Raw genomic sequence first — 14,913 nt, 5'->3', positions numbered from 1 at the left:
TTAAGTGTAACCCCTCTCTCCTAGCTGCTAGATGCATATTTCAGCAGAGCCCTTAAGGAGCAGAAGGAGAAGTTTCTGAAGAACCACGGCTTCTCACTGCTGGCCAATCAGCTGTACATCCACCAGGGCAGCCAGGGGCTCCTCGAATGCTTCCTGGAGATGCTGTTTGGACGGCTGGTGGGCCTAGAGGAAGAGTGAGTCCAGGGACAATACACATCGTCCAATGCTTTATCTTAGAACATTATGCATATGATTGTCTAGTGTATGAATAAATGTTTGATGCACACACATTTATGCACGCTATGCTATTTTTCTTTTGTGTATGTCTTTCCAGTCTGGACCTGGAGGAAATGGAAAATATCTCACCCTTTAGAAGGCGCTGTATCATCCCAGTGTTGGGTCTTATTGAGAACTCCCTTTATGAGAACTCCTTGGTGCACAACATCCTTTGTATGCTGCTGCAGCTCCTCAACGCCTGCCCCAAGCTGGCAGACATCCTGCTAGACCACGGGCTGCTCTACGTGCTCTTTAACACCCTCTCCACCCTCAATGGCATGGAGAATGGGTACGGTTGCCAGAACAGAGGACGATTCATTCAAACACCTCCATTGGTTCATGGGTTTTGTCTTAAACCTTTGAGCCATGAATTGAATCATTAATCCTCTCACGGTTCATTGATCTGGCATATACGAGTGGTAGACTCACAGCAGACCTGTGCTTCATATTTTCTTGCTTTTCTTTCCCTCCCTCTCCAGTATTCCCCTGAATGACTACAAGCTCCTGGTGTGTGACATCCAGCAGCTGTTAGTAGCTGTGACGATCCACTCGTGCAGCTCTTCAGGGTCCCAGTACTTTCGCATCATTGAAGACCTCATTACCTTGCTGGGTTTCATGCAGACCAGCAAGATGCGTCGCACACAGGGTGAGGGCTGGATTTCTGAAATTCAATACACATGCAAAATACATCAGTGTTGCCATCTACTATGCTCTGCAGTTCTGGATGATATCAAGCTGTCAAGCTCTGCTGCAAAAAGAAATTGGGCTGTCACTTCATTATAACTGCAGAGTGGAAACTCATTTCAGAAAAGAAATATAATTTGAGATCTATATCTCACATCTCCATCTTCCCACTAAATAGTTTGCTCTCTGAAAAGTATCTCTCCCATCTCTTACACCCTGTACATGGCAGCCTTTGGTTGTTTGTCATTTTAGTAATTATTCTCGACTGTATTACTGCCCACATTGGGCCAAATTGATAAATGCCACCAGTTTGTGATGAGGTGCGTGTTTGTGAGATTTGATCAATAGCATGATCAACTTCCCCAAAGTGCTATTTAAGGATACATTTTCTTCCCTGTTTGTGGGTAAGTTTCATTGAGAAAAATGTTACCCAAGACTGAAAATAAGAACATCACATATTTAGCAGTGTCTGTAGTCACGTTAGTGAACCTGAAAAATGAGAAAATATTACCACAGCTGTCAAGCCTGTGTCATCGCAGAGCATCGCATTGTTCGTGTCAGAAATCAAGTTGTGCACGTGATCATTGGATGTAGCTCATCGTTGGTCGCTCATTAGGCGCGTCAGGTTAACTTCTAACATGACAAAGTTTATTGTCTCTGATTGTTATTTTTTCCCAGAGATGGCTGTGGCTTTGCAGTTCCGCGTCCTTCAGTCAGCGATTGAGTTCATAAAGACGACAGCCAATCAGGAACCTCGGAAGCTGAGCAGCTCTGTTAATGCGCCGAGCTCTCCACATCACGCCATCTATCAGAAGCGCAAGAGCATCGCGGGTGAGTATTTATAACTAATGCAACAGTAGAAATCTGGTGTGCAGTCAAGGTAGAATTGACTACCATGTGTGTTCAGGCATTTCACTTCTCCACCCTCACCTGTCTGTTTATTGATCCTCTCCTCGTCCCCATCTGAAGGTTCCATTGCCATTAAGGATTCCATTATTCCCCGCATTCCCAGACAGCACTACTGCTCCTATGGCCAGATACCCCTCTCCCCTCCCTTCAGCTTCCTGTCCCAGGACTCCCCCCTCCCCTCCCTCTCTGGAGCTCCATCCTACATGCTCCACTGTGACGCAGGTAGCTCGGACTGCGGTCCACAGCGGAGAACATCCTCCCTGTCATGGAGCATGTTTCCCATTTTTCCTGTCAACTCACCCTTGTGCCTGCATTCACCTCGGGTGAATTTGCACAGTACCCTCGTGCGCTACTGTTGCTTTTTGTGTGTGCATGTTTGAATGCTTAACTATATCCGTGTCAAGCGTTTTAGCACAGATGGCACTTTGATTCATAAATCTTTATAATCTTCTCTGTGTTCACCGATTTATGAGATATTTGCATAACATTACTATGAACTTGAAAGAAGAATAAAAAATGCTTATACTCGCTACCGTCATGTGCGCCCAATTTGTGTTGTCACAACTGAGCACATACCAATGTTGTGCTTGTAGGCCGGCGCCGATTCTCTCTGGCCCAGACCGACTCTCTCTTGATGCGGATGCGCTCGGTAGCCAGCGATGAACTCAACCAGATGATGCAGAGGAGGATGAGCCAGGAAAACCCCATTCGTGCCAGTGAGACCGAGTTCATCCAACGGCTGCAGAGGCTTGTGGTTCTTGCTGTCAACAGACTCATTTACCACGGTAAAAAGAAACTTCTCCCACTTATCTATTCAAATCTTCTCTATTTCCCCCTTCACCTTACATGAGCGTAAACCAAACTGGCTGTCTAATCCTGGTTCCCTTTGAATGTGTCTCTCATTACAGACGTGAGTCAGGACTTATTTGACCTGCTGAATATTCCCGACTCTCCTGACCAACAGCTTTTCACACCAGATCCAGGTGATCAACCACAGGAGGAGAGTGGCTCCGCCTCGGTCCCACACTCTCCCACTCCCTTTACCCTGCCGCCTGCCAGCAAGAAGAGCTTTCAGAAAGACATCCTCAAACTCATGATGGATGGGATCAAAATCAGCCTGGTATGACAACCCTGAGAGCCCTTTTTTTTATCTGTAAAGAGCTAATTGCTGTATTATGAGACCTTGCGTTGATGGTTATGATCTCACAGGGCAGCACAGGTCGAGGAGGTGTCCCACATCAGCAGTGGAGAAGGATCCTATGGTCGTGTCGGGACACTTTTCGGGTCCAAATTGGCCGTCTGCTTGTGCACACACTCAGCCCTGCACTTCCCCTGTCTGACAGGAAGGAGTCACTGGAGTTTGTGTTTGATCCCAGACATCTGGATATCCTCAAGGAGAGCCTCAGCCCGGGTCTAGAGGTGAGTGTGAAAGAAATGCATCATATGAGTCATCTTACAAGTCAACTTAGCTTTTTGCTTACTGAGTAAGTAAGATATATTTCTGGTCATTTTTACCCACCCAGTGCAGAAATTGTGTTGGTTTCAAGGGAAAGTGTGAGTGAGTGTTCAGTATATTAGCTTTGCCTGTCATTTTCCAGGAGCTGTCAGACACTGGCTGTAAAATAACTCTGATAGATGTTTTCATGCTGTTCAGCAGCCCCCTTGCATCACCATGGGAGCCTTTCACTCTTCCTCCTCTCAGGCTTTACTGAAGGTCCACCAGCTGGATAAGGCTTGTTTTCTGTCCATCACTGTGCGACTTGCTTCAGACACAAACGAAAATTGAATCTGTGCTCTCTCTCTCTCTCTCTCTCTCTCTCTCTCTCTCTCTCTCTCTCTCTCAGCATGGACCAAAGTTGTCACTGTATCTGTATGAGATGCTGCACGATCACAAGGACAGCCTCACAAAAGACGATCAGAACGCCGTGGGTGTATTCATGACCTCGCTCAAGCTTTGTGGCCATCGCTGCATCCCACCTAACTCTCCACACAAACAAGACTTGCTCAAGGCCATAAAAGAGGTAAGTCCTACAAAGACAAACCGTAGTTGTTAAAGTGAAAGGAACAGTTTCTAAGCCTGTTTAGTCAAAATCAGTTTGGCAGTATGAATTATCAACTTTTATGTAAGTGGAAAATCTTGGTCGTTCATAAATGCTAAGTGCAACCTGTCAGGTTTCTTTATAGCCAGTAAATAAACCCAATGTGTCCTAAGAACTTGTTTACTTGTAATTGTATTCTTACAGGAAAAAATCAAGTATGAAGCAGAAGAGAAAACCAGCAAAGTGGCATGGGAAAAGAAAATGGCCATCACTCAGAGGAAGTGAGTACAGGGCTCTTCTCTTATCTTCTTTCCTGGCGTGAGATTGATGTTCAGTACAAGAAAATATTGGTAAGAATGCTGTCTTGTTTCGCTCCTTCATTCACTCCATTCTTTCTTATTCCTCTGCAGTCTTATCCAGAGGCTAGATGGAAAGTCCAAGGACATTTCAAAGATTGCAGCTGATATCACTCAGAATGTGTCTCTGCGCCAAGGCATGGAGAGAAAGAAAGTCATCCAGCATATCAGGGGACTCTATAAGACTGACCTCAGCGCCAGCCGACACTGGCAGGAGCTGGTGCAACAACTCACGCATGACCGGTAGGCATCGACACCTATCTCTCACAGAGGCTTACACAAAATCGGAACAAAGTGCAATCATAAAATCGTTACTGTAATGACGATGGGTATTCTAATGATGATTCTTTTCTGGTCATTTTCTTCTAAATGGGAAACAATTAGGTTTGTTTGAATAAAGACATTTTAATATGATAGAAGATGATCTCAGACATACAGAGCACCAGAATATCTTAGAAGAAACAGTTTGTAGTAATTAAATCAAGCAAAAGTTTTGAACTATACATTTGTACATCCCTATCCTGTGAGGCAGGGCCGTAGCCAGGACTTAAGACGAGGCTTAAAATCTATAGCCATGCTAGCAGCTCCGTCGAGCTGTACTAATGCGCAGCTTATAGATAAATGCTAACGTTAGCATGCTAACATGCTGATGTTTATCCGGTACAATGTTTATCATGTTCAACCATCTTAGTCTAGCATGTTAGCATTCTACATTTAGCTAATTAGAACAAATTCTTTGACCTGCTGGAGGCACTAGGTGAAAAATGTAGGGATTACCGAAGTCATTATTATTATTATTATTCTAAAGGAGGACATGAATTACAATACAAAACTATACAATAGATGTTGAGACATTTCAGTCTGGACCATTGGCATACTTGAAGCCTAAATTCTGTATCAAATCCTTTTCTCACAATGGCAGAAATATTATGGTGAGAAAGTACCAAATTCAAATTAACGTATGTCTCTGGCCTAAAACATTCAAACTTAAAGGCACAATGAGTAGGATTTTCCTGGGGGAAAAAATGTTTAGACTCAAACAAAAATAATTCCTCTCAGTCATCACTTATGACCTACTAGGTCTGTGGCAGTGTTTCTATCTGCAGAGACCCTGCCCTATGCCCGTATTTTCTATTTTATTTTCATTTTACTTTGTTTGGGACATTTCTGGGCATTTTCTCTGCCCCTCACTCTGCTTCCAGCTGTCACACCTCAGCCTCATCGGTGTTGTCTGTGTCGGAGGTTCGGAAAGCTTTGCTAAATTCTCCTGTCTGGACACAAATACTATGCCTATTAGCTAATTAGACTGAAGATCGCTAAACTTGCTGGCTAGTGTTGCTGAGCCCGGAGGAGGGGCCAACTGTGAATGTTTACAAACCACCACGGACAAATCCTACTCATTCTGCCTTTTAGGATTTTGACAAAATCCTTAACCAGGCTTTTAGAAATTCCCTTTGTGAAATTGTAGAATGTAAACTCCTTCCCGGGATGTTAAATGCCCTAATTACCGATCAGCGTAATATCAGCGTTTATCAGCGTCCTTATTGTTAGCTACGGCTCTGCAGTGAGGTTACTTTTGTTGATATGAGCAGACAAAGTGTTTGAGAGGGCTGTGATGATCGGTTTCAGTGCGGTTTGGTACGACCAGACATCCTACCCAACGTCCTGGCAGCTGGACCCCACCGAAGGGCCGAACCGGGAGCGACGGCGGCTACAGAGATGCTACCTTACCATTCCTAACAAATACCTGCTTAAAGACAGACGCAAGTCTGAAGGTGAAGAAACCCTTTTATTTTATAGCAGTATGGAAAAATTCTGTCTAGTACTACTGTGTTTGTCTCATTTAGTGTTTTTATTCTGACCCCATTCTCTTGTTCAGACACAGTGAAGCCACCATTGTCCTTCCTGTTTGAGGATAAGACTCACTCCTCCTTCTCCTCCACTGTCAAAGACAAAGCCACCAGCGAGCCCATCAGGTATAACTTTCTAACAACCCCCCACCCCCGTCCTTCTGCCTGCCTGTAAGTCTTTACAAAACATGATATCCCTCTCAGGAAGACAGGGTAATCTGAAAAAGACACATACATTTCTCATCAACTTGTGCTACATTGAGAGGTGTCTATGCTTTATTCAGAGGGTGTATTTCTTATATGAGAAATGTCTCTTTGTCCTTAGGTTCACCAGACGGTGCATCAGCGTCGCCCCCTCCAGAGAGACAGCAGGGGAGCTACTTCTGGGTAAGATACTGACCATCTCTCACAGCTGCTCCGTGCATAATAAAGTCACCGGTCACAGAGGCACAGAGAGTAATGTGCTCTCTCTGGGATTCTAGAGAATATTGCTCTTCCCTCAAACACAAGTGTGTGTTAGTTATTCAACGGTGGGGTAGCTTTTATTTGTCTTGTTCTTGACTCACCCTGTGTTGTCTAACAGGAAAGTCTGGAATGTACTTTGTGGAGGACAACGCTGCTGATGCTCATGACAACCAGGTAAAGCCAGAGGACTGCTCAGGATTATTCTCTGCCGGAGGGTTAGTTGTGAGTCCACCTGGCGACTCAACACCGGATGTGTTTATGTGTTTGGACAGAGCCTTCATGGGGAGACCGAGGCACCCTCTTTCTCCTGGACCTACGAGGAGATCAAGGAGGTGCACAAGCGCTGGTGGCAGCTGAGAGACAATGCTGTGGAGATATTCCTCACCAACGGCAGGACCCTGCTGTTAGCCTTCGACAACACCAAGGTGAGGCAAAAACTATTCAATGGCTATTCAAGAAACGGATGCTAAAATGAATCTTGACAATGCTTATGAATGACAGTAGATGTTCAAGTGTGTTTACTTTCAGCTGTTTTATTTCATTATTGCAAAGAACTGAGTTGGGTAACTAGACTACCAAGCAAATCACGAGAAAAATCTAGTCCCTGTTTCATTTGAATGTAAAAAATGAAGCTACACACAGGATGGACTCTGATGAAAATGACAAGATTAAAGATTCTCCTGATGCTCAAAGAAAAAGATGTATGAACAGACAAAATCATGCAGCTTGAAGATATTTGCAGTGAGAGTTAATAGTTGAAATGCCTTTTTGGTATTCTGCCCCTGATACTTGCAGAGCTCTGTAGTATTCTGTGCCAGGAATCAATTATGATGATAAGATACAGTGCCATCATATTCTACAGGAATATAGATTTTTTTTTTCACTACTTTCAGTTAAAATACTGAAAGAGTGTTACAATATGGTTGGACAACCTTCTTTTCAGCAAGTCAGGGGTTTACAGCAAATATGTCCAATGCAAAAGAATCAAAGGAAGTACAGAACTGCTCAGCACGTGGTGGCCAAACCGATATTGTGTTGCCTGTGGACTCGCAGAAACCTTTCCTAGATACACAGGCAAAACGATTGTTCCCTGTGCTTGACATGCTGACATTAGCGTTCAGCTCCAACCCTGCTGTTCCTAAGTACAACCTCCCAAAGCTGCTAGCATGGCTGCAGACTCTGTTGTGTTTTTAATGTATTTTTATGCGTTTTTTATTAGATAGTTGACAGTAGAGACACGACAGCAAGCAAAGGTGTCACTTTGCATTACGTTTGTGAGTTGGTACGTTTTCCATTTTTCACTTGAGTCCTGACACCCGAGATAGTAAACCTCCTATGGTTCTCGCCTTAGTTCCGTGACGACGTCTACCACAACATCCTGACCTCTGATCTGCCCAACCTGCTGGAGCACGGAAACATCACGGCGCTCACTCAGCTGTGGGGCTCGGGTCAGATCTCTAACTTTGAGTACCTCACGCATCTCAACAAGCACGCGGGCCGCTCCTTCAACGACCTCATGCAGTACCCGGTGTTCCCCTTTATCCTGCGAGATTACACCAGTGAGACGATCGACCTGCAGGACCCAAACATCTACAGGTCAGTAATATATTTGGAAAGGCATTTGAGGTATGTGATTAGAAAATCAGATTATGTATGTTATGAAGATTAGTATAAAGGGTTTGTACATGTACCTCCTCTTGTCAATGATGCCTCAGATCGTAGGTCTTTAAAATAATAATCAGCTCTCAAATATTCTTAATAAGTGCTCCTCTTGTTTATGCCAGAGCCATTCTCCTATAATTTGAAATCAAGATGGATGCAGTTAATTGACATATTAGGGTGTTTATTTATTTGATAAACTGGGTGACAAATATTGCCTCTGTGAAGTCAAGAGTCCTGACACAGGAATCATTTATAATAGGCAAGGGCTCAACTCTTACTTTTTTTTCTTTGGTTACCAAAACTGAAAATATGGTCGCCACTTTTAGACAAACACAGGGCTTTCACCCGCGAGGCTGGTGTTTAATTTAACTTTACGTAGCAAGCTGAACAACATCACGTTTTACGCCATGTACTTGCATACGGAAGTGAATAGCGTAACAAATCTACTGTAACTGTCGAGCCCCGATAGGACAATTTTCATTTGTCACAGTTAAACATCAGAGTCCATTACTGCTGTGCTTGCATTTCGTTGTCATGCAGGAATTTAATCAAACCCATTGCAGTCCAGTCAAAAGAGAAAGAAGATCGCTACGTGGATAATTACAGGGTAAGGACTGTTGTACATTTTAGCAGGTGTTTCTTGAGTGTATTGGATGTTCCAGTAAGAAAGAGTGTGTGTGTTGTGCAGTACCTTGAGGAGGAGTACAAGAAGGGCATTCATGAGGATGACCCCATGCCTCCTGTCCAGCCTTATCACTACGGCTCACACTACTCCAACAGCGGCACCGTGCTGCACTTCTTGGTTCGAATGCCTCCTTTTACCAAGATGTTCCTCGCATACCAGGGTGAGTCCCACATCAAGTTTAAATAAGAGTTAAGGAAGAGAATCGGTCTCCAGCTGCACTGTCTTTTACAGTATCTTTTAGTTTCAACAAGTATTGTAAATGTTAACTGACTGACAGGCCAGGGCTCTTTAACCGCAGATCATTTTCATACATCTCCAAAAAGCATTTAGCAGCATCGAGTGCCACCTGTCTGCATTACATTGACCGCTCCATCTTGGTTGATGCCAAGGCTTTTAGTACTGAAATGTTGAAACGTCCTGATCTCAGATCTGACTGAGCAGCACGTTCTTTATATGGTTCTCTGATCAACTCCTCTTCCTTCCTCTTTTCTATTTATTCTTTTCTTGTTAATGATTTTTTCATTCATCCGTCTCTCTCTCCTCTGATCCTCCGAGGCATCTTTTTGTGCGATCGTAAATGTATTCAGCAAGCGTGGTGTCTAAGGTCATGAAAGGGGATCTTTTCAATCAGTGAGTCGAATTTGTAATTAGATTGTCTTTGGCCTTAATCAGACCAGAGCTTTGATATCCCGGACCGGACGTTTCACTCCATGAACACCACGTGGCGCCTGTCCTCCTACGAGTCTATGACTGATGTGAAAGAGCTCATCCCAGAGTTTTTCTACCTCCCAGAATTCCTGGTCAACAGAGAGGGTAATTATTTTCCACTGCATTTTATACCTTTAATCTGTATAGCTATCATTTATACCAGCATACATGTTTCATATCCTATTATGTATTAAAAAAGTAAAATGTCTTGCCTTCACAGGTTTTGATTTTGGTGTTCGTCAAAATGGTGAGAGGGTGAATCATGTGAATTTGCCACCCTGGGCCCGCAACGACCCACGTCTGTTCATCCTGATCCACCGACAAGCGCTGGAGTCGGACCAAGTCTCCCAGACACTGTGCCAGTGGATCGACCTGGTGTTTGGGCTCAAGCAGAAAGGCAAAGCAGCTGTCCACGCCATCAACGTCTTCCACCCAGCTGTAAGTAGCTACCTATTTCACATTTGATAGAAATTATTGGGTAAGCTGTTTCTCCTATAAGCTTTCATATCATTTTTCACAGACCTATTTTGGCATGGACGTTTCGGCTGTAGAAGACCCGGTGCAGCGACGGGCCCTGGAGACAATGATCAAGACATACGGACAGACGCCCAGGCAGCTCTTCAACGCCTCTCATGTCAGCAGGGCCGGTCCCAAACTCATGATGGAGGGAGAGCTGCCGGCAGCCATGGGTCTCCTGGTGCAGCTGGCCTTCAGAGAAACCAGAGAACAGGCCAAGGAAATAGTCTGCCCGGTAATCTACTCTGTGGTGGTAGTGACTCTGACAGCCCGCTGTGCGCTGCTGAGGAATGACTTAATTCATCGTCCATGAAATGATCTGCTGCTCACCTGGCAATTTCCTCTTCCTCCCCCACAGAGCCCACTGCCATGGATCAAAGGTCTGAAGTGGGGCGAGTATGTGGGCTCACCCTCTGCTCCAGACCCAGTGGTGTGTTTCAGCCAGCCGCACGGGGAGAGGTTCGGATCCCTGCTGGCTCTGCCAACACGAGCCATCTGCGGGCTGTCCCGCAAGTTCTGCCTTATGATGATCTATAGCAAGGAGCAGGGTAGGAACCCTAGATACCCTAGGTAGATCCAGAATGGTTTGCACAATGTCCTGCTGACTCCGTTTACTTTATGTTCTCTACCCTGTAGGTGTTCGGAGCATGCACAGCACAGACATCCAGTGGTCGGCCATCTTGAGCTGGGGCTACGGAGACAACATATTGAGGCTGAAGAGCAAGCAGAGCGAACCACCCATCAACTTCATTCAGTGTTCACAACTTCACCAGGTAAATACGGGGGAAATTCCCAAGCTCAGAATAAAAAACTAAAAAACAGAGCACCTGTTTGTGAAAGGAATTACTGGTCTCCCGTCAGTGTTACACAACTTTACAAATGGGTCAGGTTTCTCGTTTCCTCTGTCCAACAGTCTGTCTGTCTCTCCTCCAGGTGACCAGCTGCGCCTGGGTGCCCGATGGCTGCCAGCTATTTACAGGCAGCCAGTGTGGAGTCATCACTGCCTACAGCAACCGCTTCACCAGCACCACGGTGGGTTTCCATGGCGACGTCCCCCTCTAACCTTCCGCCTCCACATCAGCACCCAATCCACCCACCCAGCTCGCATAACCCCCTCTCCACTACCCCTCTTTAGACCATCTCACCGTGTTCAAACGCTCAGCTTCATTAGTCACATCACAGTTGCCCTTGAAACACATTTCCACCGAGCCTACAAGTGGGATTAGAGGTCTGGGAGTTCAGTCATCAGAGAGGCTTTCAGACTTTCATCGGTCCCCACCAATAGGCATCTAGGTTTCCTAGCTTTTCTCGGTCTCTCAAGGGTGTTTCAGTAGCAATTGATTTGTGCTGTTCAGAAAAGCCTGTTTGAGATTCATTAATGGAGTTTTTTTTTTTTTTTAGGAAAACTTTTAGGAGATATCTCATCCATGCTAACATTGAATGCTAATTATTCAGATTTGTATGTACCCTGTATATAGCCTCTAATATGTGTCTCTCCATAGCCGTCAGAGATGGAGGTGGAATCTCAGGTTCACCTGTACGGACACACAGCGGAAGTCACCAGCCTGTTTGTCTGCAAACCCTACAGCATCCTAATCAGTGTCAGCAGAGATGGCACCTGTATCCTCTGGGACCTCAACAGGTGTGTGTGTGTGTGTGTGTGTGTGTGTGTGTGTGTGTGTGTGTGTGTGTGTGTGTGTGTGTGTGTGTTTTTTTTTGTGTGTGTTTGTTTGTTTTTTTGGTGGGTGGGTGGGTGGGTGGGTGGGTGGGGTGTGTCTCTGTCTGTCTGTCTCTTTCTTTTTGTGTGTGTCTGTGTCTTTTTGTGCGTGATGAGAAATCTAAAGTAGTGTGATGCTCTGTGTTTCTTCAGGCTCTGTTATGTTCAAAGCCTCACAGGCCACAAAAGCCCAGTGACCGCAGTGTCTGCCAGCGAGACCACGGGGGACATCGCAACAGTCTGTGACTCAGGTGAAGACCGCTCCGACTTTTATCATTATCACTTTTCCAGACTGACACCATGTTGATGTGATGTACTGTATGACACTTGATTCTGTGTTATCCAGTGGGCGGCGGCAGCGACCTGCGTCTGTGGACGGTGAACGGGGACCTAATCGGTCACGTCCACTGCAGAGAGATCATCTGCTCCGTGGCGTTCTCCAACCAGCCAGAGGGCGTGTCTGTCAACGTCATCGCCGGCGGGCTGGAGAACGGCGTCGTCAGGTGAGCAGGAACTCTTTTTTTATTTATTTATTTTTTTCACACATTTATGGGCTTTCTTTTCCTCTCAAGACACTGGATTATTCACACTGTTATTTTTATGTCTGAAATATTGTCAGGTTGTGGAGCACATGGGATTTAAAGCCAGTGAGAGAGATCACCTTTTCCAAGTCGAGCAAACCCATCATCAGGTATCTTGTCAGCGCTACAACCATGTTATTCTTTGCTTTTATGCGATGCCACTTGCCACCATTGTAAATATCTGTGTAGTTCTGTGGGGAATACTGATGACAATGTCCTCTCCTGCGTGCCTCAGCCTGACCTACTCGTGTGACGGCCACCACCTCTACACAGCCAACAGCGAGGGCACCGTGATGGCGTGGTGTCGGCGGGACCAGCAGCGCATGAAGCTGCCCATGTTCTACTCCTTCCTGAGCAGCTACGCCGCAGGCTGACTGTGTGTCTGACTTTTACTACCGTCTGCTCCTCTACAGCCTCCTCCTCTTCCTCCTCCTCTCTGCACTGACGGGGAGGAGGACGTGTCAGCATGGCCTCCACCTCCCTGACTTTTAACTAAAGCCATCCCCAGCTGAGCAAAGTCTACCACAGCCGCTCCCAGCATCAAGAAATGATTATGAAAATAGTATTCTATATATTTATAAACACACTGAAGTGGAATGATGGGGGGGGGGGATTAATATTTGGCCGAGGCTGCAACAGACACTTTATACTAAATGCATTTCTGAGAGTGTGTTTTGTTTGATAAGTCTTTTATTATTTTGTTTCTTGCTCTTGAGTTTTTGTTGTGCAGAGATCCTTGCCTGATGTTGATTTTGCCGTTTCCTGGTAAGCTGCTATCGTCTGGCCAAAGCCAGACCCAAAAGTGCGAAGACACCCCCCCACCGTCTCTCCCGCAGCGCGCCGTCTGACAGCTTGCTGCCGGAGCTCTGCAAGCGTGTCCTGCTGACGCTGCAGTAGCTAGCAGGGAGGGAGCCCCTCCTGGCGTCTTGTCACCGGGAGACGTCCCGCTCTGCGGGAGTGAGACACCGCTCTGCTGGGCTGTCGGCTCCACTCAAGTCTGAACACTAGTGTCACGGCCCTGCATCACTTTGTATCGGAGCTCAGTGGAGGGATTGGGGGGGGGGGGGACGTTAGGATGAATTGTTCCTTGTGTTGCCTGTTGTTCTGTCCTGCTTTTGCATGCTAGAATGATTCTGATCTTGACTGTATGTATGTGTATGTGACATATACTGTCATAATACTCCTTTATTTAAGGCCTGCCTTGGAACCTGTCCTTTTTGCATAAGAAATGTTGACATTCATTTATTTATTAGAAGCACCACAGAGGCTCATCTTAAACTGTTTTCCGCTCAAATGCACTAAAACCTTTTCACTACTTTATATAGTTTGCTCAAATTCTGAGATAAGCAATTAACAAACCACATTAGATGCATGAAGCTTGAGAGGAAGCAGAGAGGAATCTCGTGAATGCCCCCCCTCACTGATCTACCAGGCGTGCTTAGTACCTGTGCAGCATTACAAAAAGGGGTGTAGTAGGTGGGAGGGCGTGCTGAAGAGCATCATGTCCAGCAGACTGAGGTTAGAGCAGTTAGCGTTTCCTGCACTGATAAGGTTTACAGCTGTTTTCGGAATCTTACACACTACACTGATCAGTCCGGGAAACAAGTGACCAAACGTTTCTCTCCTTAACCCACCCGGTGACCCATGCAGCTATTCTTTACATTCCCACGTAACCTACTGTACAGCACTTTTTTTTTGTTTGTCTGTTAGTATGTGTGAAACATACTAAACATACTTTTTTTTTTTTATCCGCTAACATTTAATTCAAGGAGAGTCAATTATCTGTGGTCTTAACATGAACTGAGCTTTGAATAAATTCCACTAATATATCTAATCCAGAAAGCAATATCAGACATGCAATAGGTCATTTGTGTCATGTTTAATACGGGAAGAACCAGGAGTTTGTTTTAAAAACAGCTGTGAAAGAAAAATCGTTTTGCCTTTGTGTTGACTGCAGTGAGTCTTCTGTGATGAAACATGATGTCTTAAATTTCACACTTGGTGTTTGACTTGTTTACGAGAAAGGGAATATTCTTCTTATATCATGACGTCATTCCTTTTGTGTTATCTTGATATTTTTTTTCTTTTCTGCCCGCCCTTGTGTGCAGCATCAGGCCTGTACAATACATGATGTTACTGTGTATGTTTACTGTGTTTCATGCCTGCAAATTTATAAAAGTAGGTCTATAAGAACCACAACCTTTTCTTTTTCCTCTAGAACAACCACATGTAAGATTGTATGAATGCCCCCCTTATTTTTTTTTTTGTTGGAAAAAGATGAGAGGAAAACGTGACAATTGGCAATGTTTTTGTATGCTTTCTGACACAGAAGGAAATATAATTTTTCTGTTGAAAACTTAAGCTATGCATAATTTAAGCTCATTGTCTTGAGTCGCTGAAATTATGTCATTTAACCTCTGGGCTGGCATCATTGACTGAGGTTCTGAAAGGACATGTTTTACATG

General features: G+C 45.0%; 1 protein-coding gene across 11 annotated transcripts in view; it reads left to right on the top strand.

Moving 5' to 3' along the window:
* lyst (lysosomal trafficking regulator) overlaps nt 1-13,906 on the top strand; it is a 73,762-nt gene extending 59,856 nt beyond the window's left edge. For 9 of the 11 annotated variants that reach the window (XM_039783594.1, XM_039783591.1, XM_039783590.1 and 6 more), the window contains 30 exons: nt 25-194; nt 335-565; nt 756-922; nt 1,639-1,791; nt 1,930-2,091; nt 2,463-2,654; nt 2,778-2,989; nt 3,079-3,288; nt 3,714-3,890; nt 4,113-4,189; nt 4,319-4,507; nt 5,894-6,039; nt 6,144-6,240; nt 6,440-6,501; nt 6,698-6,753; nt 6,852-7,004; nt 7,931-8,175; nt 8,782-8,848; nt 8,930-9,086; nt 9,599-9,739; nt 9,855-10,072; nt 10,155-10,385; nt 10,509-10,698; nt 10,787-10,923; nt 11,084-11,182; nt 11,653-11,792; nt 12,021-12,118; nt 12,214-12,370; nt 12,487-12,558; nt 12,684-12,822. In XM_039783594.1, coding sequence (XP_039639528.1) covers nt 25-194; nt 335-565; nt 756-922; nt 1,639-1,791; nt 1,930-2,091; nt 2,463-2,654; nt 2,778-2,989; nt 3,079-3,288; nt 3,714-3,890; nt 4,113-4,189; nt 4,319-4,507; nt 5,894-6,039; nt 6,144-6,240; nt 6,440-6,501; nt 6,698-6,753; nt 6,852-7,004; nt 7,931-8,175; nt 8,782-8,848; nt 8,930-9,086; nt 9,599-9,739; nt 9,855-10,072; nt 10,155-10,385; nt 10,509-10,698; nt 10,787-10,923; nt 11,084-11,182; nt 11,653-11,792; nt 12,021-12,118; nt 12,214-12,370; nt 12,487-12,558; nt 12,684-12,822 — 4,545 coding nt within the window. Of the gene's footprint in view, nt 1-24; nt 195-334; nt 566-755; nt 923-1,638; nt 1,792-1,929; nt 2,092-2,462; nt 2,655-2,777; nt 2,990-3,078; nt 3,289-3,713; nt 3,891-4,112; nt 4,190-4,318; nt 4,508-5,893; nt 6,040-6,143; nt 6,241-6,439; nt 6,502-6,697; nt 6,754-6,851; nt 7,005-7,930; nt 8,176-8,781; nt 8,849-8,929; nt 9,087-9,598; nt 9,740-9,854; nt 10,073-10,154; nt 10,386-10,508; nt 10,699-10,786; nt 10,924-11,083; nt 11,183-11,652; nt 11,793-12,020; nt 12,119-12,213; nt 12,371-12,486; nt 12,559-12,683 lie in introns of all 11 variants that reach the window. The other 2 variants (XM_039783595.1, XM_039783593.1) reach the window with 2 other exon arrangements.
* The last annotated feature ends 1,007 nt before the right edge of the window (nt 13,907-14,913 follow it).

This window comes from Perca fluviatilis, chromosome 19 (genome assembly GCF_010015445.1).
Source record: "Perca fluviatilis chromosome 19, GENO_Pfluv_1.0, whole genome shotgun sequence".
NCBI lineage: Eukaryota > Metazoa > Chordata > Actinopteri > Perciformes > Percidae > Perca > Perca fluviatilis.
The sequence above is the reverse complement of the archived record's forward strand: the minus strand, read 5'-3'. Positions and strand labels throughout refer to the sequence as shown.